This window comes from Eutrigla gurnardus (assembly GCF_963514095.1).
Source record: "Eutrigla gurnardus genome assembly, chromosome: 24".
Lineage (NCBI taxonomy): Eukaryota > Metazoa > Chordata > Actinopteri > Perciformes > Triglidae > Eutrigla > Eutrigla gurnardus.
Genome location: NC_139935.1, coordinates 10,979,324 through 11,004,966, shown reverse-complemented (window position 1 = coordinate 11,004,966; position 25,643 = coordinate 10,979,324). Strand labels below are relative to the sequence as shown.

Below are 25,643 nucleotides of genomic sequence, written 5' to 3'. Positions count from 1 at the left end.
CAGGCTTGATCCATAGATATAACTGAGTATCATCAGCATAATAATGGAAGTTTATAGAGTGTTCTCTAATAATGTTGCCTAAAGGAAGCATATATAAGTTGAAAAGAATTGGTCCGAGCACAGAACCTTGAGGAACACCGTATTTAACTTCAGTGTGCCTGGAGGATTTTTCATTGACATGCACAAACTGAGATCGATTGGATAAATAGGACTTAAACCAGCTTAAAGCGGTTCCTTTGATCTAGTACAGAAACCAGTCCTTTGTCAGAAGCAGTTAGAAGGTCATTTGTAATTTTCACCAGAGCTGTCTCTGTACTGTGATGTACTCTAAATCCTGACTGGAAGTCCTCAAGTAGACTGTTATTGTTGAGAAAGTCACACAGCTGATTGGCGACTACTTTCTCAAGGATCTTAGAGAGAAGAGGAAGATTTGATATTGGTCTATAGTTTGATAAAACCCCTGGAACTAGGCTTCTGAAGAAGAGGTTTAATTACAGCTACTTTAAAAGACTGTAGCACATAGCCTGTTAATAAAGACACATTGATCATATCCAATAGCGACGAGCTAACTAAGGTTAAGACTTCTTTCAGTAGCCTGGTTGGTATCGGGTCTAGGAGACAGGTTGAAGGTTTAGAAGAAGAGATCATTTATGTTAGTTGGTTTAGGTTGATTGGAGAAAAGCAGTCTAAATATATATCAGGTCTTAATGCTATTTCTAAGACTTTTGAGTTTGAGGGTAACGTGGTTCCAGTTGAAGGCAAGATGCAAGTAATTTTGTCTTAGAATTTTATCATTAAAAAAGTTCCTAAAGTCGTTACTACTAAGATAAAAGTAATAATCCAGACCTTCAACCAGACTCCTGGGGCTCGTTCCAGAAAGCAGGTTTTCCTGAAACTCTGAGTTTGTTAACCCTGAGAAGAGAGATACTCTGAGTTTTCCGTTCCAGAAAGAGAGTGAATTCAACCTTTAGGTCAGTTACCATAGTAACTGACTCTGTGAACCTAACCTGCTGGCTGGCAGGTTTGCTTCAACAAACCTTGAGTTTCTCCTACATGTCTCCGCCTTTTTCCAGAATCTGAACCAACTGAAAACAATTGCCGTCCTTTCCTCGTCAACCATCGATATGGAAATAAAAGTGATTCTAGCAGCTTTACGTCGGGAGAGGATTTTGATTACTTAGAAGGAAATTACCATTTTTCCTACCGATCACATATCTAAACAATATTCTCCGACATTTTCAACATTTCATGTCGTGGACATAATCCAGATTCTTTGAGGAGCTCTTTAGATATTTTGCAAACGGATGTTTTCTGAAAAAGGATGTTTCTTTGTTGAAATAGCCGCTTATATTTACTGTTTAATATGTGAAATATGATTAAATCATATGCCTTAGTCTACGTATTTGTGCAATATTCTTATGCTTAACTTTCTTTTTGTGCCTGGGGGGATTACACCGATATGAAAATGATTATTTGTTCATTCCTTTGTTCAACAGCTGTTATATGGTCCTACTTCCTGTTTGTAGTTCTCTACTAAAAGGAGTTTAAGACTTTAGATGGAAATGAGGGACGAGAGATGAAAGGTCACATTTATCCTCCGTTCAACAAGATGGACCCTCAAAACAGGAAGTGATGTCACAGGTCTGACAGACAGACAGACAGACAGACAGACAGGTGTGTCATGCCAGGTGAAGCTCAGCAGTCTATGGAGGGTCTGAAGCTTCCAGAAACCAGCCCACTTCTCTACATTCTAGGACGTCATTGTCCTGGAGAACTTTACAGTTCAGTCCAGTGGAAACCACTGACTGTCACTGGGACAGAGGAAGGAACATACTGGGAACACTGCTGTCATAGATGATGTCACTGAGGGGCTTACCTGAGCAGGTGAGATTCAGGATGGAGGAAGAGGAACCTGATCTTGCACACTCCCTCAGAGTGGATCCAGAATGAACACAGTCAGACCTGATCATCCACACAGGTCTTCTTGAGGACTCCTCTCTCCGTTCAACAGAAACAGCAGAGCCACAGTCCAGCTCTCTACAGGCAACAGCTGCTTCCTTCAGGGTCCAGTCATAGTCAAACACTGGTCTGCAGTCTCCCTGTCTCACCTCCAGTGTTCCAGCACAGCGACTGGCTCCTCCCACCAACCTGACATCATCAGGCTCTGAACAGAAAGAAGAGAGTCGTCAGTCAAAGAGCAAAGTGAGTTTGATGAGAACAGAAATGAACCAGATCAAAGCTGCAGCTCCTCTTCTACCTGAGCAGGTGAGTCCAACAGCTTTGCCAGGTGAGCAGGTGTTTCTATCTGAGCCTGAGCTTCTACAGTCCAGGAGAGCAGACTCATGGCCTCCACACTGGAACTCTTTGGTCCACGTTGGAGCCCCCACGTCTCCATAGAGCGCCCCCTGGAGGACTGAAGGAGCCCCACAGCCAAGCTCCCTACAGACCACCTCTGCATCCTGCTGGTCAAAGTCAGCTTCACACACTGAGGACCACCACTGGTTGGACTGGTTGGACTTCACCTCCAGTCTGCCTGAGCACAGACTAGTCCCATTCAGCAGCCTGACAGAGTCTGGAGAGATGATAGAAGATCAAATAGAGAGAGAGAAAAGATACCAGACACCAGAGAAAAAGATGTCATGAAACTATTCAGTGATTCAAACTGGACCCAAAACAATTCCACCATCAGTTCATCATGAACACCAGAACACATGGTTACCACACCACAGCCTGCAGCCATGTTCCATCACATTCCCGTGAACTCGTGGCTTAAGGGTGAAGCTGATGTGGTCTCTGTCCCACTGTGACACCGAGGTCCACAAGCAGACAACACAACACTTCACTAACTGTGGATGCTCCACGTAATAAGGCAGGGAGACACCAACTGTGCCACGTTAACACCATATCAGCCGTGTGACAAAGAAATGTGTTGCACTCTCTTCACACAGCACTGCTGTTGCAGAATAGTGGGGACGTCCATGTTCTTCCTCATGGTCCTCATGCAGCCGCTAACCTGTGATGATCACATTAGAGCTGCACAGTTTGATGTGTGCATAAAAGCACCAGATGGTCAACGCTTCATCTGCCATCGAGCTCATTTAACACTGAATGAGTCAGGGAGGATTCAGATCCATCTGGCAGATAGAAACAGATGAAAGGGCACGGAGAATCCCAGGATGCTGCTGTAAACATGTCTGCCACTGTCATCCCTCTGAGGAGAGCCTTGGATGAGGACATGACATTGTTGGGACCTCACTAGAAGGACTACACAATGCGGCCTACAGAAGCCTACACATGCGGCCAGGACAAAGGGACAAAGGGGATTAAAAACTACACCGCCATTTTAGTTTCACATCTCACCCAGGTGAGAGATGTGACGCCACCCAACGAGTGCCCCATTGGCTGACATCTTCAGGGAACCCCGGGGGGTCCCCTGGAGCGGCCTGAGCTTTATAAACCGAAGCCGCCCGGAGAACGTTCTCTTATTCACTCTTACTCTCTGGCTCCCACTCCTACCCGGGAGCTGGTTCCAGCGCTTCCATCGCAACACCACGTTGCCACGGGAGGCGACCCCTCCACCAACAGGAGGTGGACACGGCCCCGCAGCGCACCGTTGCAACAAGAGGAACCAAGCCGGTTCCTGCCTTCCAGCTACCAGACGCTGTCTGAAGTAAGCTGACTAAATCGCCAAGCCGCGATTATATCGCCGCTCGTGGAAGGAGGAAACACCAACTGTTTCCTTTATTCGAGTTTGATCAACGAGAGGAAACCCGCTCCGCTCTCGTCTGGACGAAGCCGACTCATCACGTCCCCCGCTGACGCCGGGGACTCACGAACCACCGCCGTTACGGAACGCCGTCATCGTCTTACGCAACGATACCAGTAAGAGGCTATCAGTCTGGGCAGAGACACAAGTGATAGTGTAGGATATGCTTGTAATTCTTGTTAATGTGTTTTGAGTTCTGATCGCGGACCGCCGAGTCCGTTGGTTCATGTGCTGCTGTATTTGAATACTGATTGTGTACCACGCAGCTGGGTTGATTTCTGTAACAGTGTTTCCGACTAACCTCCGCCATATTCGCGAGCTCAGAAAGCCTCTACTATCAGTTAAAAGACCGGTCTCGCGGAATAAACGCCAGTTCATTCACGCGAGCCCGTGTGATAACGGCACGCTTTCTGTCCCTCCGAATATCGCTCGCGCATCCTCTCTCTCTTTGTTTGTGTCCCGCTAACACACACACACATACACGCCGCACACACGTGTCCTAAGCCAGCTGTTCCCGGCGGGCGCTAGGGACATAGCTACATCTGGTGGCTACATACGGCTATCTCTCTCTCTCTCTCTCTCTCTCTCTCGCTACTCCGTCAGACCTCAGTGGCTCCGCCCCTGACCGCTGCGAGGAATAGCTCCACCTCTCTCTCTCTCTCGCTACCCCATCGAACCTCAGTGGCTCCGCCCCTGAACGCTGCGAGGAATAGCTCCATCCGGTGGCCGCCCATAGCCATCTCTCCCTCGCTCTCTCTCTCTCTCTCGACACGCACGCACGCACACACACACATACGCACACACACACTCCACGTGTGTATCTCCCTTTGTTTAAGCTTAGCTTTATGTGTTAGGTAGTTAGGTAATAAGGCTTTGTTAATTGCAGTGTTATTGATTGTGATCATTATTACTGATTTTAATAAATCTTATTATATTATAACTAGCGGTCTCTTGTGCTTGTTGTGTATATGTCACTGGATAACAGCAGGTTGTGAAGGCTAGTGCTTGAATTTCACGCCTTTTTAATTGTTCGATTGGTTTTGTACTCCTATGCCAATGATCACGATGATTGGCAGGTGAGTATAAAACCTTCATATTGAGACTGAATACAGTTTTAGGTTATCTTTTCCCTGATCCCAGGGTGGTGCCCCGTTTATTCATGATTATATCATGATAATATATTAAATATAATTATTAATACCGATAATCATATTGATATTAATAATTAACTGTTGATAACCAAATCTGCTCCTGCTACAACCCCAACAACATGAAAAACCCCCATTAACATGAACAAATCAATTCTAAAATGGACTGGAAGCCAGTGAAATGACCTGAGCACAGCTGTTATATGGTCCTACTTCCTGTTTGTAGTTCTCTACTGAAAGGAGTTTGGTAAGACTTTAGATGGAAATGAGGGACGAGAGATGAAAGGTCACATTTACTCTCGTTCAAGATGGAGCCTCAAAACAGGAAGTGATGTCACAGGTCTAACAGACAGACAGACAGACAGACAGACAGACAGACAGGTGTGTCCTGCCAGGTGGAGCTCAGCAGTCTATGGAGTAGGGGTGGGGGACAAAATCGATACTTAGATGTATCGTGATGCGGACGATTCAGAATCGATTCACAAATGTCAAAAATCGATAATTTTTATTCCGTATTGTTTACGGAACACAAAAGGTGGAACTCTGAAATGGGCGTTACACATAACAGAGACACGGCTGAGAGAGAAATCCAGCTGTTTCCGTGACAAGGTCCGTGTTGACAAGTGTTGACATGATAATACAAGCATTTATAAAAAATCAGCGAAACTTTTTCTTACTCTGGCGTGAAACTCGCGTCACGGAAACAGCTGGGTAAACGCTGCCTGCCAATTAAACACCAACGAAGAAGAAGCTGGGTAAACACGGAAGTGCCATCTACGCAACAGCGTAGCTTTAGCAGTAGAAGCTATCAGGCAATTGTTCTTTTAAATAAACTCTTGATGTACTTACAAACTTTAAAATGAGTACGGACCCTATGTGTACTACTGCAGAAGTTTGGTAACATTCCATGCATTATTAGTGGGGAAATTTACGAGATATGTACACTATGCACCATGGTGCTATTACTAAGACATTCGGCTGATCGCCCTATCTTGACCAATCGCTAAAAATGCTTCCGAGGGGGTATTTGGCTGGATGTCATGGTGGAAATGACCTAGGGTGGATTTTATTCCGAACCATCACTTTAAAGAGATAAAGAGTATGCCGAAGTAACGACAATTAGTAAATTGTCCGAAGTCATGGTTTGTTAACAATAACTTTACAAATGCTTGTTTTGGCATTCGGCTCGCTCAGAGCTAAGCTAGGCTAACACCGTAGCTGCTACGTAAACACTGAACATAACGTCGTCTCGGTATAAATACGGCAGAGACCTTGTTGTTGTTCGGTCTCTGTATGAGACGTAAGATACTATCCCACGGGAGACCACAGACCGCTACGCTGTGATGTGTTGAAATGCAGCTGCATTGATTATTGCATTGAAAGCTTTTTATTTGTATATCGGCTACAGTTCACTGTTTTCTCTCAGGGATAAGCTCATCGCCTGTAACAGGAGGACTTTGTGTTCATAGGAAGTCATTCTACTTGTGACAAAGAAAAGCCTTTTCTTTCATAAAATATGAGAGAAGGTAATTAACCTGTTGATTTTCTTTAATAATTATCACAAAAGAAGGAAGTGACGAGCAAACTCTGAGTAGCAAAGTCAGATTTATTTTGTTTTTTTAAAATCATGCATGGAAATGTACACAAAATGTTTTATTGCATCAAGATGCATCGATTAATCGGTTTATAATCAAATCGACTTCTGAATTGTAATTGAATCGAATTGTGAGGTGCCAAGCAGGGCTGGACTGGGACCAAAAATTGGCCCGGGCATTTTCAGCCGAGACCGGCCCACCAGGTATCGATGGAAAGACAATGAAGCCTATGAACAAACTTTTTTGTGACAATGCTTGTACACTGTCGGGCATGCCCCTCGGCTGTAATTGGTCCAGCCCAGAATCAATCATGACTAAGGGGCCGATCTACCAGTTTTGTGTACCAATAGCAGTGTTTCCCACAGGATTCTATCGTGGGGGGTCTTGCGATGTTCTAGGGAGGTCCGGGGGCAAATTTTAATAGATTTCATTTTAATACATCAATTTGGTGAATTTTGAGAACCAAAATATGACATCAATTACTGACCAATTTCTTATAAACTGCTGGTACTAATAAAAAATGTTGACATACTAAATGGGGTTGAGGAGTTGAAGCATTCAAGAAAAGATGAAAACAAAAATGACTAAAACACAGTGCTGAGCCTTCCAGCAATTAGTTTTCACTGAGGGCCAAATTATGTCCAGGTTGCCAAGTCGAGGGCCAAATTGTCTGTTTTTTTTTATTGGATCACTAAACATTATTTTATGTGCAAATGTTATTATTGTTGCTGCTATTATTAGAAGTATTATTATTGTAATGATTAGTACTACCAGTAGTAGTTGGTTGTAGTAGCAGATAGTAGTAGTAGTCATAGCCTGTGTTGAGGGACAGATAAAAATGTACACTTGAAAGAAAATAAGTCCAATATCAACGATTTATTTATTTGAATGCCCCTGGAGAATATTTTGATCAACAACAAAAAACAACAGCACTACAGCAAGTGGTGCACAAGAGGAAAAATGTATTATATAACAGTGGAGTTAATGATTTTTGTTTGCAGCGTCTTGCTTTTGTCTTGTAATTTGCAGACGGTCCCTGTGCACTCGCCCGGCTGCCGGACAGGTGTTGTGCCAGTTCTCCGTCCAGACTGGACGGCTTATTTTTGTAAAAAATCTGGGTTTTGGACCTTGTAGCTCGTAGTCTATGATATTATGGTGGGAAAGAGGCATCATTTGTGTTTGAAAACGTTTCTCTTCAGATTTATTGATCCCGAATCTGTGAATATATTTCCAACTTAACTCTTTATTTGACCTTATGGCAGGTTATTGCATAGTGTCACTGGGTCCATACGGGCCGGACATTTTGCTCTTGCGGGCCGCATTTGGCCCGCGGGCCGCTAATAGGGGATGGCTGCTTTATACTATTAGTTTATTATGACTATTATTATTATAAATATAAGTGGGTGACTATTCCTCAGCCTTCCTTGGTGTTTTGGTTTTGACATACGCGCACGCACTGTCAAACTCGCGCAGCTAAGGGGGGTCGGCGCGGGGGACGCCTTGCCATGGCGTCGGGGGGAAACAGAACGTTGATGCACCAAACCAGCCGCGAGGATTTCCCCTTATAATAAGCGCTGCTGCCCTCCTGTTTAGGCCTATCATTAGAGCCGCTAGTTAAGTCCATTCAATGTGTGGGAAACACTGAATAGATATCATGACTAATACCATTAATAACACTAGTACCATTAGTAAAAAAATTTTTTTTTAAAATATATACCGTAAATCCTCTAATACTGGCCTGTATTCTATTACCGGCCAGTCACATTGGCCGGGGCAAGTGTCGACAGGCAGCGTTATTTCCACCCTTCCCCTTCATTCAGTCAGGTTCGCGTCGCGAAGATTTTGGCTGAGGCTATATTAAAGGATTTACGGTATGCCCTGCAATGCATTCGACTCACGGCGAGTGTGGACAGACGGTGTTACGGTGGCCCAGAGGTGTCAGGCCAAATACAAAAGCCACAACACGAATACAAAAGCCACAACACGAATACAAAAGCCACAACACAAATACAAAAGCCACAACACAAATACAAAAGCCGCAACACAAATACAAAAGCCGCAACACAAATACAAAAGCCACAACGGAAGTGACCTAAAACACGGATAAACGCGGCTCGTCTGACTTCTGAAAAGTTTTGGATAATGGCGGACGATTGCGGTGATTCTGGCGACAGTCAGCAACAAACCGCGTACACATGTAAGTATACTGTAACATGATTTTTATGTTTCAAGCTGACTTTTAAATCGTATTGATAATGAACGTTACTGTATTGTTGTTGGAATTGTACGTTAACGTTACGAATCGAAGGTCCTGCTAGCCGGCTAGCCCACTGAAGCTAATTTACCATAGAGGTTAGCGAGCGTAACCGAAGCAGTAAATGTGACGTTTTTACCGACGTTAATTGAGAAGATAGTGCTTATGTTAAAACGTGGTTATATGTTAATGTTGCACACTTGGACAAAGTACACTCCAGGCGTGCATGAAGTTTGTGTCTTTCTTTTAATATCTGATAACACAGGAATACAGACACGGTAATATGGGGCGTAACCTGTCGCTTCACTGCGCGTACAGTTATATGCATGTACAACTTTGGCCAAGGAGCTCTTCCAATCTGATTTGGCTTCTGCTGTCAGGTTTCTAAGCATGGACAGGAGTGTTTGATTAAATCTTTCTGCCTGGCCGTTTCCAGCTGCGTGGTAAGGTGTTGTGCGTGAGCCTTGAATCCCGCAGTATTCTTCCAGCTTGGAAAAGAGCTTGTTCTCGAACTCCTTGCCCTGATCATGGTGTAACTTGGCAGGAAATCCAAACTTGAGCACGAAGTCTCCAAAGATCTTTTCAGCTGCTGTTTTTGCCTGGGCGAAGCGCGTGAAATGATCTATGATCACTAGGATGTACTCATATCCTCCTTTACAACTTTCCAGATGCAGGTAATCTATCGACACCATTTCAAAGGGGTATGTGGTGACCACATTAACCAGCGGCGCTCTGGTCGGCTTGTTTGGGCGCTTCCGCTTCAGACAGCTACACACCTTGGTCACATAATGGTCCACGTCCCTCTGCATATGAGGCCAATAAAATCTGTCACGGATCAAACTGAGTGTCCTCTCCACTCCGAGGTGTCCCATTTCCTCATGCAGCTCCCGGTAGATCAGCTGATGGAACGTCTTTGGCAGCACCAGTTGAGCCCGAGCCATTGACTTTCTGTACAGCAGGGGTGGACTGGGACAAAAATTTGGCCCTGGACTTTTTGGTCCAGACCGGCCCACTACAATCCGCGCGCAGATATCGCCCCGTTGATGTACATACACATAAGTTCTTAATAACACCACTATACTAAACAATATCCCTTTATATTCTGAAGCCTTGAATAAAATAAATGATAACTACGCATTGTGTTGCTCACTTGCTCTTAAGAAGGATACTGGAGAAAGGATTTAAGATTCAAGAGTGTTTATTTATCACTCACTCATACAGGTACAAGCAGTGAATCATGACATTGGCAGGCTGGCAGCCAGGTACTGCAGGTCACTCAGGAACCACACACAAATAGAGAGCCCTGTGAAAGACAGACAACAAAAGATGTATACACTATGTTAGTGATAGTACAGCTCAACATAATGTATAGACAATGAAGCATGACATAAGAGGAAATACTTGTAATTTGTGTACTGCATCATGAGTATGTATGCAGATGTTTTACTGTAATATAGTTAATCAGTGTTTTATTAATTTGAACTGTATGTTAAACTGTTGAAGGACAATAAACCATAAACACTGACTGAAAAAAATATGTAAAGCATACATATTTGTTAAGTTGTAAACACTTTAACTCTGGTGACCTGATTTGGGGGATGTCATTGTAGGTGAATATGGTTATTGTTTTCCAATACTTTAGATAACTAGATTTAGTTGTAACACACCACACCATCCAGAGTTTGCTATTTATTATGTCAAGTAAAGTTCATAGACAGTTAAGCAACCGTTCTGAACTATTTATTTTAATGAATGTTTATCCACACTATTCTGGAAGGCACATACCTGCTACCTCCTTCACATGGAGTCTCTTCTTCCTCAACATTTCTTTCAGCCTCCTCCTGCACCCTAAGGGCAGTGATGGGAGCCTCACTCTCTTCAGCCTCTCTGTCACTGTCAGACTCACGTGAAGGACACGGACCTGCTCCGGTGCTGCTAGCTCCGGCCAGGCCGGCCCCTGCTGCAAACATCTGCATGATAGTTCAACTTTTAGCAGCCTGTGCTGCTAGCTTTTCTTTTCTTTTCCCTCAATTTTTCTGCACCGCCTTTGCGTTTTTTACTTTCCTTCTCCATTTTTGTTTTTCGTGTGGTGTTATGTTGTTGTTGTTTTTTTCTCTCGCGCCGTCTCTCATCATCGACTCCTCATCATTAAAAGTGATTGGACGAGGGGGGGTCTAGAACATGCGTGGGTGGGACTCCTGGGCCTCTAAAGCCTCTCATAGGGCCATTCTGCAGACAGACAAGCCACCGGGCCAATCATCACCTCTCACCTCTCTGTCTACAGCTGATCACTGTGGGCCGAGCTGGTGCACGTCTCTCTCCCCGTGCCGCCCGGGAGAATTACACTAGTTATCAAAGCAAGGCGAGGCATGGCAAAAAAATTAATAAATAAAATAAATAAATTAAAAAAACGGCCGTCCATCGGCCCATTAGTGACCGGCCCACCGGGAAAAGTCCCGGTACTCCCGATGGCCAATCCACCCCTGCTGTACAGGATACCATCTTCGTTGACATACAGTTTGTTTCTGTCCCGGATTAGAACAGAGATGTCATCACGTCGGTCTCTTCCTCCCAGACGAGGCCACTGTCCTGTCACGACATATTCTCGCACCTTTCCAATGACTGAATCCTCTTCTTGTGCTTTCTTTAGGGCCTCCGTGGAGATTTCTGCTACTGGGGATGTCACTCGCTCCTGCTCTACATCAGCACATGCTGCAGCGATGGTGCTTGGACACAACCAGGGCTCACGTTCGTGGGACTCAAGCTGAAGTGCCTGTGTGACAGCTGTGATTACCTCTGGCTCTGTTTCCTGTGAGCATGTGCGCATGTACTGTTCCATGTCAAGTGGCATGCGTGACAAAACCGTCTGCGTCTCCATTCACTTTTCCGGGCCAATACTTAATTGAGAAATTAAAGTCTGCCAGCTCAGCAATCCACCGGTGTGTTGTGGCGTTCAGTTTTGCTGTGGTTAAAACATAAGTTAAAGGATTATTGTCAGTATAGACAATGAAGGAGGGTGCATAATAGAGGTACTCACGAAACCTTTCACAAATGGCCCACTTCATCGCTAAGAACTCCAACTTGCCCGAATGAAGGTGGTAATTCTTTTCAGGAGCAGTTAGTGTTCTTGACCCATAACCTACTACAACCAGCTTGCCTTGCTGTCTCTGGTACAGTACTGCACCCAGCCCCTCCTGCGAGGCGTCACAATGCAGCACAAATGGCTTCTCAAAGTCTGGATAGCCGAGGAGTGGTGGATGCAGCAGGTGCTCTAGCAGCTGACAGATCACTTCCTGGTGTTGTTCTGTCCAGGTGATCGGTCGACTAGAAGGTAGCTGATCTGATTTCTTGTGTTTTCCCTTGTTCTTATTTACACCGGTTCCTTGTGTTTTGCTCTGTGATGTGTTTTCAGTGCATAACAACATGTACAACGGCTTGGCAATGCGTGAAAAATTGGGGATATATTGCCGATAATATGATAGGAAGCCCAGCATTTTCCTCAGGTCTCCCACAGTCTCAGGTTTGCGGTCTCTGAGTGCTTGTACTGGCGCTATCTCAGCCGGATCCATGCAGTAGCCGTCTTTGGACACAATCTTTCCCAGGAATTTCACTCTGTCTTTAAACACATCACACTTTTTTGCTGTTAATTTGACTCCATGTGCTTGATAGCGACGCAACACCTCTCTCATATCCAACAGATGATCATCAAAAGTCTTACTGTGGACAAGGTTGTCATCCAGGTATGGCTGAGATGTTTCATGGCGCAAACCTATGAGGCACTCCTCCATGCTGCGCTGGAACTCCGCTGGAGCCGAGGACAGGCCAAAGGGGATCCTAACCCACTCGTACAAGCCCCAGGGTGTTATGAAGGCTGTAAGTGGTCTGCTGCTCTCCTCCACGAACCCCTGATGGTAGGCCTTGCCCTGGTCCAGTATTGAAAACCATGCACTGCCAGTCAAGCTGTTCAACATATCCTGGACTCGAGGGATGGGGTGGCGGTCAGGAATGGATTTCTGATTCAGCTCACGATAGTCCACACAAAGACGTAAACTCCCATCCTTCTTGCGCATGCAGACTATAGGTGATGAGTATGGGGACCGGGATTTTTGAATCCATCCTCTATTCAGTAAGTCCTCCAAATACTGTTTCACCTCCTTGTGGAGTGGCTTGGGCACAGATGTGTAAGTGCGTCTCACTGGAGTTGTGTCACTCAGTCTAATTTTTAACTGCAGAGATGGAATGCAGCCCACATCACTCTCATCTTTAGAAAATGCTTCACATTCTTCTTTTAGCATCAGTCTCACCTTCTCCTGCTGCTCTGGTGTCAGGTGATCAACAGACACTGGGGGATCCCATGAATTATGTGTGCAACTGTGTAACTGTCTATTTTCTTCTTTGTGTTTTTCAGGAGCACTGGCTGTGTCTGCTGGCTTTTTACTCACATCGGACGTTTTGTCTGTGCCCTCAGTCACGCTGGCTGGTCTCACATCCACTGGGTAAATAGCCTTGACTTGCTGTAACTGTCCCAGCACTGTGCGAGAGGTGAGAATGATGTCATGGTGGCTCTCATTGGTGACAGGTATAGTTACCTTAGACCAGTTTCCCTTCTGCAGGCAGATGATAGTTTCCAGGATGTTCAAGCCCTCTGGCCACCTTGGCACCTCATCCGGCTGAAAAAGAACTTCCTGCTTTGTGGACAGGGGACCTGTCCTCACACTGCACTTCACCTCCTTAGTCTGTCCTGCGGGGATCACTGTCTTTAGTCTTCCTACTTTAACCACACCGTCTTCGTCATTCTGCTCACTGTTCTGCACTATGTGTATTAACACATTTGCTTTTTTACAGTCAATAGAGAAAGCATCTCTTACTACAGCAGGTGTAACTTCTGGATGCTGCTTCATTCCATTCATCACCAGATGCTCGATCACATTGTAGCCGATGATCGGTGGCTCTGCTACTCCTGGTTCATTAGAGACAAGCACAGGCACGAGCAGCTCTGGTTGTGGACTCTGCTTTGATCCAAGCTTGAACTTCATTTCAGCCCAGCCAGTGAATGGTATGACTGTTTGATTCGCTGCTTTTCCAACAAGCGTCTCCTCTTCACCCAGGAGTTCATTGAGGCTGCGTAGCTGGATGTGTGGGAGACAGGATTTTCTCCATTTGTCGTTGATAATTGTGACCTGTGAGCCTGTGTCCCACAATGCTTGTGTTGCTACTCCCTCGAACAAGCAATCCACCATACACTTCTTCCCGATGAGAGCTTTCAGTTTGGCTTGGCGATGTAACGAGAGATGACTAGCATAGGTAGCACCCACAATCTGTCCAGTCTCCTCACTTCCCTCAAACTCTGCCTCCAGCTGCCTGATTCTCTCGCAGAGAAGCTCATGCACCTTGTCATCTGGTTCAGCTTGGCTTGTAGTGGACGGGTTTGATGTTGCAACCGTCTGTATTGTAGCTTTAATGTTGCCTGGTTTCACTGTTAGCCTCTTTTGTTCTCTACAGCCCCTTGAGAAGTGCCCCGACTGTCCACACTTAAAACAGTGTTCACACTGGTCACTTGTTCCTTGCTCCTGACATGCTTTACATCCTCTCTTAACAGTCATTCTCATTTGGCGTGTGGGGCCCTTGTGTCATGCTTTTTCTTAATTCAGCCATTTCTTCTCTTAGCTGCCTGACTGTTTCATAGAGGTCCGAGTCTCTTGAACTGGCAACAGCAGGTGGCTTACGATTCTTAGGCTTCACAACTTCAGCTGACTGTTCTTGAACACCCACTCTGGCCTCGGCTGCACACTGGCCCTGCTGACTGGTCTGCATGTCCGTCTGTATTTCATTTATTTTTGTGACTTTGCTGCTTGTGTTCTTTCGTTGCTTTAATTGTCGTTCTGATTCAACACTAGCTGCTTCATTCATTCTGTCAATGAGTATTTCATCTGTTACTTTCAGATCATCAAGATAGGGTTTTAGCTGGAACTTGATGTGGTCACTTAACAACCCAGTACTCACTGACCTCAAGAATTTCTTCTGGATGAGCTCTGGACTGTACTGTTCATCTGATCCGACATCACTCGAAGCAAGCAAAAGTCTCTCTTTTAACTCAATTGCTCTAAAGAGGAAGTTTTGAGGGGACTCACGACTGTCTTGTGTTATGTTTACTAGTCGGTGATACAGGTCTGTTGAACTGTCCTCTTTGAAATGTCCCTTTAATATCGCCTTCAACTGGGGGAGGGTTAGGTCTCTTTTTATCTCAAGCATGTCGCGAAGACTCAAACCTGGACTGATTGACTTGATGACGGCCTCCATGACTTCAGCCTCACCGTGTCCTCTCATCAGGCCTCTGTCCATCTGATGCATCAGGTTTGTATATGAGAGTTTGTCCTTTTGTCCCTTCTCCCCAATCTGACCACAGATCTTGAAATCCCTCCTTATGGTCACTTCTGGAAGCCGGTTCACAGTTGTAGGCATCACATTTTGTGTCACTGACGCTTGACTTGGAGATGCACTATTCAGTCTTTCACTCAGCCGTCTCACTTCATCTTGCAGGGCTTGGCTGCTGAGCTGGAGCTGTGAGTATTTTTCTGCTAAACTCATTTCTTCAGCTGTTTTCTGACTGGTTTGTGCTGTGTTTTCTGTATTTTCTTCATCGTCAGTATTTTCACTATTTCCTATCATCTGATCCACTCGTTTCATTAATGTCCTTAGATGATGTGCTGCAACATCCTGCTCTTCATCATCAATCACACTGTCCATAGATTCTGTAATTAGTCTGATTAACGCTCGCCTTGTTGCGACCGTCCCGCTCTGGATTTTATTTTCCACACACACCTTTTGGAGTTGGTTCAACTGTAGAAGCCATAGTTTCTCCGACAGGGTCTCTGCCAACTCTTCCAGGTCCAATGTGTCCGACATGGCGGTGCTCCCGACCAGGGCCGTAACCAGGATTTTAGAAATACTGAGGTCATAATTGCGGCGGTCCAAACGTAAGCAAAGTTTAAGAGGGTGGGTCCATAAGGAAATGTGTATTTGTAACTGACACTGTGTGTGTGTGTGTGTGTGTGTGTGTGTGTGTGTGTGTGTGTGTGTGTGTGTGTGTGTGTGTGTGTGTGTGTGTGTGTGTACATGACAAGCAAAATGTAAGTCATACAATTTCACTATATGTCTTACTAGATATGTTGTTAAGTTAAGTTACAATGAGATTGAATAATTATGATTGAATTTAGATCAGAGGACAGTATGGTTTGTTTAACAGCAGTGTGTATGGGACATTGATAATCCTATCCTGGGGCAACACCTGGTCTTCTCATTCACCTGTCTTTCCTTTTTTCCCCTTCTCATCCTCTTCTTGCCTTATCTTCTTCCCAAATGAGAGCAGGGTTTGACGTGCTCTCTTCATTATGTCTGAAGAAAGTAAACACACAACAACTCAGCTGAGGTGATAAAGTAACATTAACAGCACTGGGTAACTTTGTATTACTGGCCTGGCCTCTGTTAGGATTAACATTATAAAAACTAGTTTTAGAGTTCCAGAAGAAGTACTACACTACCCACAATCCTATAGTGTAACAGCGACGTCTGTGATTGGTGGAGCTCGCTGTTACCATGGAAATGTTAAACAAACCCGCACATTTCATGTTCGCTAGTAACTGCTACCACTGACCTCTACAATCGTTTAGAGCTGCTATGATTTCACTTTCTGACCTACTGTGGTTCCAGGCTTAAACCTCTTTATATGAAACGTCAATGAAGTAAATGAATGGTTAATTCACGTCCGGAACCGGAGCCGTTAAAAAAGTGGTCGGTCACTGTTGAGCTCTATGTTATCACTTGAGATGGTTGATCACTAACTTGGATGGCACTACTAGGCATGAAGTCGCAGTTAAATTAAAAGTATCGTTACATGTGAAAAATTGTTGCTTCGTATCACTCACGTGAGCTTGTTGGCATGCTTTTATATTTACATCAACGGACACCACGTTTTAAAGTTTTTAATCGTGTGGTTTATTAAAATACAAGCAACCTGGCCTGTATATTCCAGTTACCAATTTTGCGATGTCTATTTTAGGAAGTAGAGAATGAGTCGGACTACAAATCCTTACCGCTGATGGTTCCCAAATGCCGCTGTCTGGGCTGGAGCAGAGACAGTGGATATATAAGAGTTTCCCCTTCCCGCTGAGGTAGTCTACCCACAAACCAGTGCAATGACCAAAGATGGTATATTTACGACAAGATAACCCACTCTGTAACGGAAACCCATGGTGATGATCGGACAGAGGACCAAGTTGTTGTCCATGCAAAGTAAAGTTATTTGGAGGCAGTTATCGCCTTTTTTTTCTTCTTTTTTTTTTCACAGAAAAAATACCGAGGATATGACCTCGGTGTCCTCAATGGTAGTTATGGCCCTGCTCCCGACGCTGTGCGCACCCGCTGTCCCTCCGGTAATCCAGCGCACTTCCTCGTCTCACGACGCGGCGTTAATCATCCCAGCGGTGCCTCCATATTTGTTGCACACTTGGAAAAAGTACACTCCAGGCGTGCATGAAGTTTGTGTCTTTCTTTTAATATCTGATAACACAGGAATACAGACACGGTAAGTTACGTGGTCGCTCACTGCGTCGCTCTGTTTATTATGGCACATGTACACACTTAACTTAAACCGTAACTTTCTCACACATACTACTTTCACATTCACACACCATTTACTCAACTGGTCTCTGTAATGTAACTCTTATCACTGTGACAATATGAGGTGTAATACTGTTCTTGATAATTTACCAACATGCTCACCTGATAACACAGGAATACAGACACGGTAAGTTACGTGGTCGCTCACTGCGTCGCTCTGTTTATTATGGCACATACACGCCTTTCTGGTCCTGAGGACCCCTACCTGGACCCCTGGCTGCCCACAGTGCCTGCACTAATCTCTATTCTCTGCCTCACATTAACACACACACTCTTACAGTTACATTCATCAGCATTCAGACCAACTACTGTGACTAAAATAATGGTGAGATATGAAATACCATAATGGTGAATATAATAATTAAAATAAATAATAAATGCAGATGGGGGGGTGCCCATGTTTCATAAACAACTGTACTTATGGGTCCCACATTAACTAACGATGGTAAATAACACGGTGCATCATTGTCCGTTAAAGGGAGGGATGCAGACACCGAGCGCCTCATCCGGTGGAGGGAACGATAAGGAGAAGTTCACCGGCAGGAGGAATGCTGCTCTGAGAGGCTTCATTTAAGAAAATGTAGTGTTAAATGTTATAATTCTCATATGCAGGGCTTAAGTACTACTGGTGCATATTTAGCTACTCAATGATATAAGGTTGAAAACCAGCGTATATAGATGGGAGATGTCCTGCTCTCCTGAGATGTCTACCTGAAACGTTCTTTTTAACAGCAAGAAATCATCAATGAACTGTAACACTTTTCTTTGTAGGCTACTGTTCTTCATATAGGATGTTTCTTAAAGAACAAGGGTGGAGGGAAGGTGGAGCTGGTTGAGCTAAGAAGAAGTGGGAGACCCTCAAGCAGAAATACAAGGTGAGTTGTAATCAGTTTAAAGTATTGAACTCTACATGCTTGATGTGAAGCATAAAAGAAACAAGATGATGTTGTCTTTCTTATTAATAATCAGGCAAAGTCAGTGCTGGGTAATATCTACAATGTGTTAAAACATCAGAGTCCATTAAGTTGATCCCATGTGGAACAGTATTACTGTACATATTATAATATATGACTAGTGGTGAATAGTGAATACCGGTAGATGAATCATGATTATGAGAAGTGTTTGTATATGTTGTTTATAGGAACTGAAGATGTCAGCACTGAGGGAGGAGAGGTCACTGCTGCACACTGGAAGTGTTTGTTGTCATGGATGAGGTGATGGAGCAAAGACCTGCTATTACCCCACTACACCCCATCTCCTCAGCCATGATGCCAACCACTGCAGCAGGGTCTCTCCTCCAGAGCAGGAGGGAAATAGACCTGCAGGCCTAAAACATGAGTCAACAATGATATATATTCAGATATTTATTATTTAGATTTGTACAGATCATCAGATATATTCCTAAAACATTTAACAGGAAACATTTGTCTGTAAGAACTTCTACTGTGTGGTATTACTTATAAACTGCACCACTGATAAACAAAAATAAAACCTCAACAATAATCATGTTCCTGCAACACAGGGATCTGGACATTTGGAGCAGACACTGCAGCTACGAGCCTCTGAGGATGTCCCAGGACTGCTGGAGACTCTGAGGATGTCCCAGGACTGCTGAAGTGGCTTGTTGGCTTTGTTGCAGTCACCCCCATCCAATATGGACGTGGAACCCATCTGTTTTTTTTTTCTTCAAGTTTTATTGATCACATGTTTTGTAAAAAACAGCATTCTTTACATACAGTGAAATTAAAAGGGGTAAAGTAATCTGTCTGTCACTGCAAAAAAAAAAAAACTAAGACTTTTATAAATAGTAATGTATTTAAAAAAAACATCTACCTAAGGCGATGCTATAGAAATAGTTGATAAAAAAAAGTATAGTATAAAAAATGAAAGTGCAGGTGTTTGTGTGTGTGTTTTTTTAAGTGCATAAAGTGCCAATTAAAGTCCATCATGGTTGAGAAGTCTGACTGCCTGCAGGAAAAAGCTCTTCCTCAGTGTCTGTCCTGGCCTTTATGCAGCGTTGACGTCTGCCCGACTGCAGCAGGGTAAAGAAGAGATTTTCCTGGCTCTCAGCCTCACCCTCTTGCTGTACGTTTCCTCCAGCGTGGTGAGGGATGCCTTGATACCCTCTGCAATGCAGCTCGATCCCGTGCAGTGCAGCTTCCATAGCAGGCTGAGGTACAACCTGAGGATGCTCTCAATGGCTGCGGAGTAGAAGGTCCTCAGGATGGAGGGGGAGACCTTAAACTTCCTCAGCCGCCGGAGAAATTACGTAAACTATATACAAGGTATGTTCTGTTAGTAAGCAGTGGACGAGGTTCTCCTTGGAACGCCTTGAAAGACGGAGGTCCTTCCTTAAATCCCCTCCCCCAGCGGGGGAACATGAGTATTGACCTGCAGTACAGCCCTCTGGCACCAACCTGTAACAGAAAACACTAGATATTACATTTATTCTGAATGTTTTCCTGTTAATTTGTTGATGAACAGTACTTATTTCTTATCATACACGTATTGCAACCTGTATATATAACATGGATTATTTGTCTAATAAATGATTCACTAATAGCCCACTACTTGTTTTTTTTATCCCACCAAACTCATACATGATATTAAAATGGCTTATATTAGCCTACATGTCTGTTGATTTTGTTTATGCATGCATATGCCTGTCTATTGATAATCAAATAATAGAAGAACTTATTTAAACCAGATAAGTGATATTACTTACTTCAGAGGGAAATCCAAATTCCATGTATGTGAATAATGTAGCTCCTCCGACGGCCGATTTCCTCCGTCGTCTCCGCGGTGAAGGTGCTGGTGTTCCGTGGTCAGAGGAATAATACAATCTATGAACATTAATGATCGATAAAAGCTGCTTAATAGTTGCGATATATGGCGAGGGAAAGCAGTTACTCGGGTAAGAGGAAGAAAGCGAAAGCGTGAGAGCGCGCATAAAAACGGTAGAAAACATTTGACAATAATACAAAAATATTTTGAAATATTTAATTAAGTGTAATACTAATCATGCTTTATATTTTGATAAGTAATGTCCATTAAATGGGAGCTAGAACCGAAGTCGATTCAGTTATGTGAGAGAAGATGAGAACGAGATGTCAATAAAGTTAAAAAAACAAAAATGTAGTATGAGATGTGTTTGAGGTCCCTTCCATTGTGGGACACTTCCGTTGTGGCTTTTGTATTTGTGTTGTGGCTTTTGTATTTGTGTTGTGGTTTTTGTATTTGTGTTGCGGCTTTTGTATTTGTGTTGCGGCTTTTGTATTTGTGTTGCGGCTTTTGTATTTGTGTTGTGGTTTTTGTATTTGTGTTGCGGCTTTTGTATTTGTGTTGTGGCTTTTGTATTTGTGTTGTGGCTTTTGTATTTGTGTTGTGGTTTTTGTATTTGTGTTGCGGCTTTTGTATTTGTGTTGTGGCTTTTGTATTTGTGTTGTGGCTTTTGTATTTGTGTTGTGGCTTTTGTATTTGTGGTGTGACTTTTGTATTTGTGTTGTGGCTTTTGTACTTGTGTTGTGGCTTTTGTATTTGGCCTGACACCTCTGGGCCACCGTACGGTGTGCCGCTCCCTCCCGCAAGCTCTCGAAAATCTTTTTAACTGAATGTTATCGATCTAAAATAAAGACAGATTCAGCAACTGCATAGCTTATTTAAAATAAGAGAAAGTTTCCAAACGAGCCGCCATGTTGGTCGGTTTGAAATCCGGGAGCAGACAGGACAGCTGTGAAAGCGATCGTCCAATCAGGTGCAGCCATGTAGTGTGCACGTGATTGTAAGAAGGAGAGCGCCTGTCAATCATCCTCTCTTTGTAATGTATTTAATTTAGGCCTCATTGTGAGGCTATTTTGGTGCCAATGCAATTTCTTTTTGATGTGTAGGCCTTCATGAAAAATTTCAAATAGCCTACCTATCCATGTGTTGAGTCAATGTTTGGCCTTTTCAGTCCGAAAGTGTAATCCGGCCCCCTGAGGTCTCACTTGAAAATAATCTGGCCCCCTGTCCAATTTCACCCTGGCATCCCTGGTCTAAGACGTCATTGTCCTGGAGAACTTTACAGTTCAGTCCAGTGGAAACCACTGACTGTCACTGGGACAGAGGAAGGAACATACTGGGAACACTGCTGTCATAGATGATGTCACTGAGGGGCTTACCTGAGCAGGTGAGGTCCAGGATGGAGAAAGAGGAGAATGATCCTGCACACTCCCTCAGAGTGGATCCAGAATGAACACAGTAGGACGTGATCCACCACACAGGTCTGTCTGAGGACTCCTCCCTCAGTCCTACAGAAACAGCAGAGCCACAGTCCAGCTCTCTACAGACAACAGCTGCTTCCTTCAGGGTCCAGTCATAGTCAAACACTGGTCTCCAGTCTCCCTGATGTCTCACCTCCAGTGTTCCAGCACAGCGACTGGCTCCTCCCACCAACCTGACATCATCAGGCTCTGAACAGAAATAAGAGAGTCTTCAGTGAAAGAAGTGAAGATTCTGCTTTCTTTCTCTCTTGTTAATTTCTCTATTTACCTGTTGAGTTGTGATGTCCTTCAACCTGGAGTCCTGGAGAAACACAAACATATATATTGTTTTCATTCAATGAAATAAAATCAACAAACATGTTTTCAAATGATATTGAAGAGAGCGAATATTTATTTATTTATTTGTATATTTCGGGCATGTCCGTTAAATCATCATCACACATCTTTGTTCACATAGTAAAATACACATGGCCGTAAGGGAAAGCGGGAGAAGCCAAGGCTTATCTAGTCCCGCCCCCATTACCCACAGGATAAAATCGTCATCATAATCTTTTCTTATCATTGCATTTTCCACTTGACATAACATTTTCTTTTACTTGTGACATTTGACATAACATGTTACAGCAGTAGGTGGTACAGAGAGCTGAAGTCCAGTGCATACAGATTACGTGTGTGTCTGCACACGTGTCCGTATTTGTTCATCACGAGTGAGCAGCAGTCTCATCATGTAACAAAGTCTGAAGGGGGTCCAATCGACAGAGAACAAAAAAGTCCAGTGTAGCTATTATTTGTTGGGATGGTGTGGGAGCCCTTTTTTTTTTTTTTTTTTTTTCAGCTCATCTAATACTTTCTTGATTAGCATGTCCAAGTCATCAGCATCAGTAGAAGTTTTGGCTACGCATTTGTTGACCAGGTGTCTAATCTCTGTGTCCTTCACTGGTGTGAGAAACATTGAGCTGGGATTTCTGTCTCCATCCTTATCAAAATGACTCCAGGGCAGGGGTGAGTCAGGGATGTCATTCGCTAACTCTGGCCCGATGTTTACAAAGAATTGGTTGAAACTATTTGTTATGACCTCCGGGTTATCCTCCTGCGTGTTGTTATACTTGAAGTAGGGAGGGTAGTTTGGTTTTTTACTTTTATTATTAGTCACGTTGTTTAGAATATCCCATAATTTTTTGTATACTTCATGTTTTCTGCTAGTAAATTGCTGTAATATTCTTTCTAGCGTTCATTTAGGATAGCGTTTAACTTATTCCGATACCTTTTGTATCTCACTTCTGACTGGGCCGTCCTTGATTTAATGAACTGTCGTTACAGAGTATATTGTTGTAGTATATAATATTTCACCCACACATTCATTGAAGTCTTCTATTTTTGAGTTAGGTGCTCTGTAAACACAGCTTATAACTATATTATACAAAGATTTCAATTGTCACACAATCCAACAAGTGATCCACAGCTTTAGACATATTTTGTACTCATACTTGGTGTTACTGTCAATGAATAGTTATATCCATTTTGTCTGGAGCAAGGAAGGAAGCTGCTTTGTCTGTTGTTGGTAAGTCAGAAACTAATTGTAGATTTGGGTTCAGGCATTGTGTGAGTAAAGCTAGTGCAACATTAGTCGTGTGCTGATAGCTTGTTGTTGAAATCGTGGTGAAACTGCATATGTTAAGTGAGTAATCAACTAAGTTTGAGCCATCTCAGGTGTATTGAATAGACTTGATTAGAGGGAGGGGTCACACACAGTACTTACGGTAAACTGAGCACTTAAAAGGCTGTCACTACAGCGTCAGCTGCAGCGTCTAGCCATCTGAACGAAGACAGCTGAACAAAGACAAGGGAGTCTATCTGTGGGAGTCAAGACAGCTGAACAAAGACAAGGGAGTCTATCTGTGGGAGTCAAGAAAGCTGAACAAAGACAAGGGAGTCTATCTGTGGGAGTCAAGACAGCTGAACAAAGACAAGGGAGTCTATCTGTGGGAGTCAAGACAGCTGAACAAAGACAAGGGAGTCTATCTGCGGGAGTCAAGACAGCTGAACAAAGACAAGGGAGTCTATCTGTGGGAGTCAAGAAAGCTGAACAAAGACAAGGGAGTCTATCTGTGGGAGTCAAGACAGCTGAACAAAGACAAGGGAGTCTATCTGTGGGAGTCAAGACAGCTGAACAAAGACAAGGGAGTCTATCTGCGGGAGTCCATCGAGGACGTCCACCGAGGTAGGCATAACATCTTACCCCCCCTCGCAGCCATGTGTCTTATCCCAGTCAGGACATCACACTGGAGAAGATTTTACCGAAGACCCTTCACTCGAGGCTGTAACCCATCCAATCTCTGCTACCCACCATTCTCCACCGGTAAGGAACTTGAGGTACTAGGGGGGCTGTGGAACTGCCAGTCTGCAGTCAAGAAGGCGGACACCATTTCAGCCTATGCCTCCCTGCAGTCTCTCCACTTCCTGGCCCTCACAGAGACCTGGATCACCCCGGAAAATACTGCCACTCCAACTGCCCTTTCAACTGCCTACTCGTTTTCACACTCCCCAAGACGAACAGGGCGAGGAGGAGGAACTGGGCTCCTCATCTCACCCAGATGGTCCTACCAGGTCCTTCCTCTAGACCACCTACCCCGATCTACACTTGAATTCCACGCCGTCTCTGTCACCCTTCCTTTCAAACTCAACATCATCGTGATCTATCGCCCACCCGGTCCTCTCTGTGACTTTTTGGATGAGATGGATGCCCTCCTGAGCTGCTCCCCTGATGATGGCACGCCGCTCGTCGTCCTCGGTAACTTCAACATCCACTCGGGAAAGCTGCACTCATCTGAATTCATCGACTTCTTTTCCGCATTTGACCTTGCGCTCTCCCCCTCTCCACCAACTCACCGCGCCGGGAACCAACTTGACCTTGTCTTCACAAGATCCTGTGGCATCTCGGCACTCTCTGTTACCCCGCTCACCGTGTCCGACCACCACTTTGTGACTTTCTCCCTCCCCATGGAGCCCACCACATTCCTCCCCTCTACGCCTCGAATGGTCACCAGCCGCCGCAACCTGAAATCCCTCACTCCCTCCGCTCTCTCCTCAACTGTTATCTCCTCGCTACCATCCTCAGAACAGTTCTCCCTAATACCTACTGAGGAAGCCTCCTCCATCCTGATGTCCTCACTCTCCTCTTCTTTGGACACTCTCTGTCCCCTTATCTCACGACCTGCGCGATCATCTCCCCCCCCTCCCTGGCTGTCTGAACCTCTGCAAACCAACAGATCATTGTTGCGAGCGTCAGAGAGAAAATGGAAGAAATCGGGCCAGCACGAGGACCTTGCTCACTACCACCGCCTCCTCTCTGACTTCACCTCAACTGTTTCGGCAGCTAAATCTGCCTTCTACCTGGCAAAGATCAACTCTTCTGCCTCCAACCCCAGGAAACTCTTCTCCGTGTTCTCCTCCCTCCTCACCCCTCCTACCCCTCCGCCCCCTTCCTTCCTTACTGCCGATGACTTTGCTACTTACTTTACCAAGAAAGTAAATGACATCAGCTCCTCATTTACGCCTATTCCCTCCCAGAAGACATCTCCCCCAACCCTCAACTCGGATGGTCTTACCAGCTTTACCCCCCTCACCTCTGAAGATGTTCACGCACTTGTTACATCTAACCGTGCCACCACCTGCTCCCTCGACCCGATCCCCTCCTCTCTTCTCCAAGACATCTCACACGACATCTTGCCATTCCTCACCACCCTGATCAACTCCTCCCTCACCTCAGGTGTCATTCCAGCGGATTTTAAGACAGCTACCGTGAAACCTCTCCTTAAAAAACCCACCCTAGACGCTACTGACATCCAAAGCTACAGACCTGTATCTCTTCTTTCATTCCTCTCTAAAACCTTGGAACGTGCCGCCTACAACCAACTGTCATCCTATCTCTCGCTGAAC

General features: G+C 44.5%; 1 protein-coding gene across 1 annotated transcript in view; it reads right to left on the bottom strand.

Annotated features, from left to right (window-relative positions):
- Positions 1–25,643, bottom strand: part of LOC311010061 (scavenger receptor cysteine-rich type 1 protein M130-like) — a gene marked incomplete at both ends in the record, with an annotated part of 155,385 nt that overhangs the window by 18,394 nt on the left and 111,348 nt on the right. The window contains 3 exons of the mRNA XM_084004542.1: positions 1,877–2,164; positions 2,258–2,572; positions 21,603–21,893. Of these exons, the coding sequence (XP_083860668.1) occupies positions 1,877–2,164; positions 2,258–2,572; positions 21,603–21,893 (894 nt within the window). The remainder of the gene's footprint in view (positions 1–1,876; positions 2,165–2,257; positions 2,573–21,602; positions 21,894–25,643) is intronic.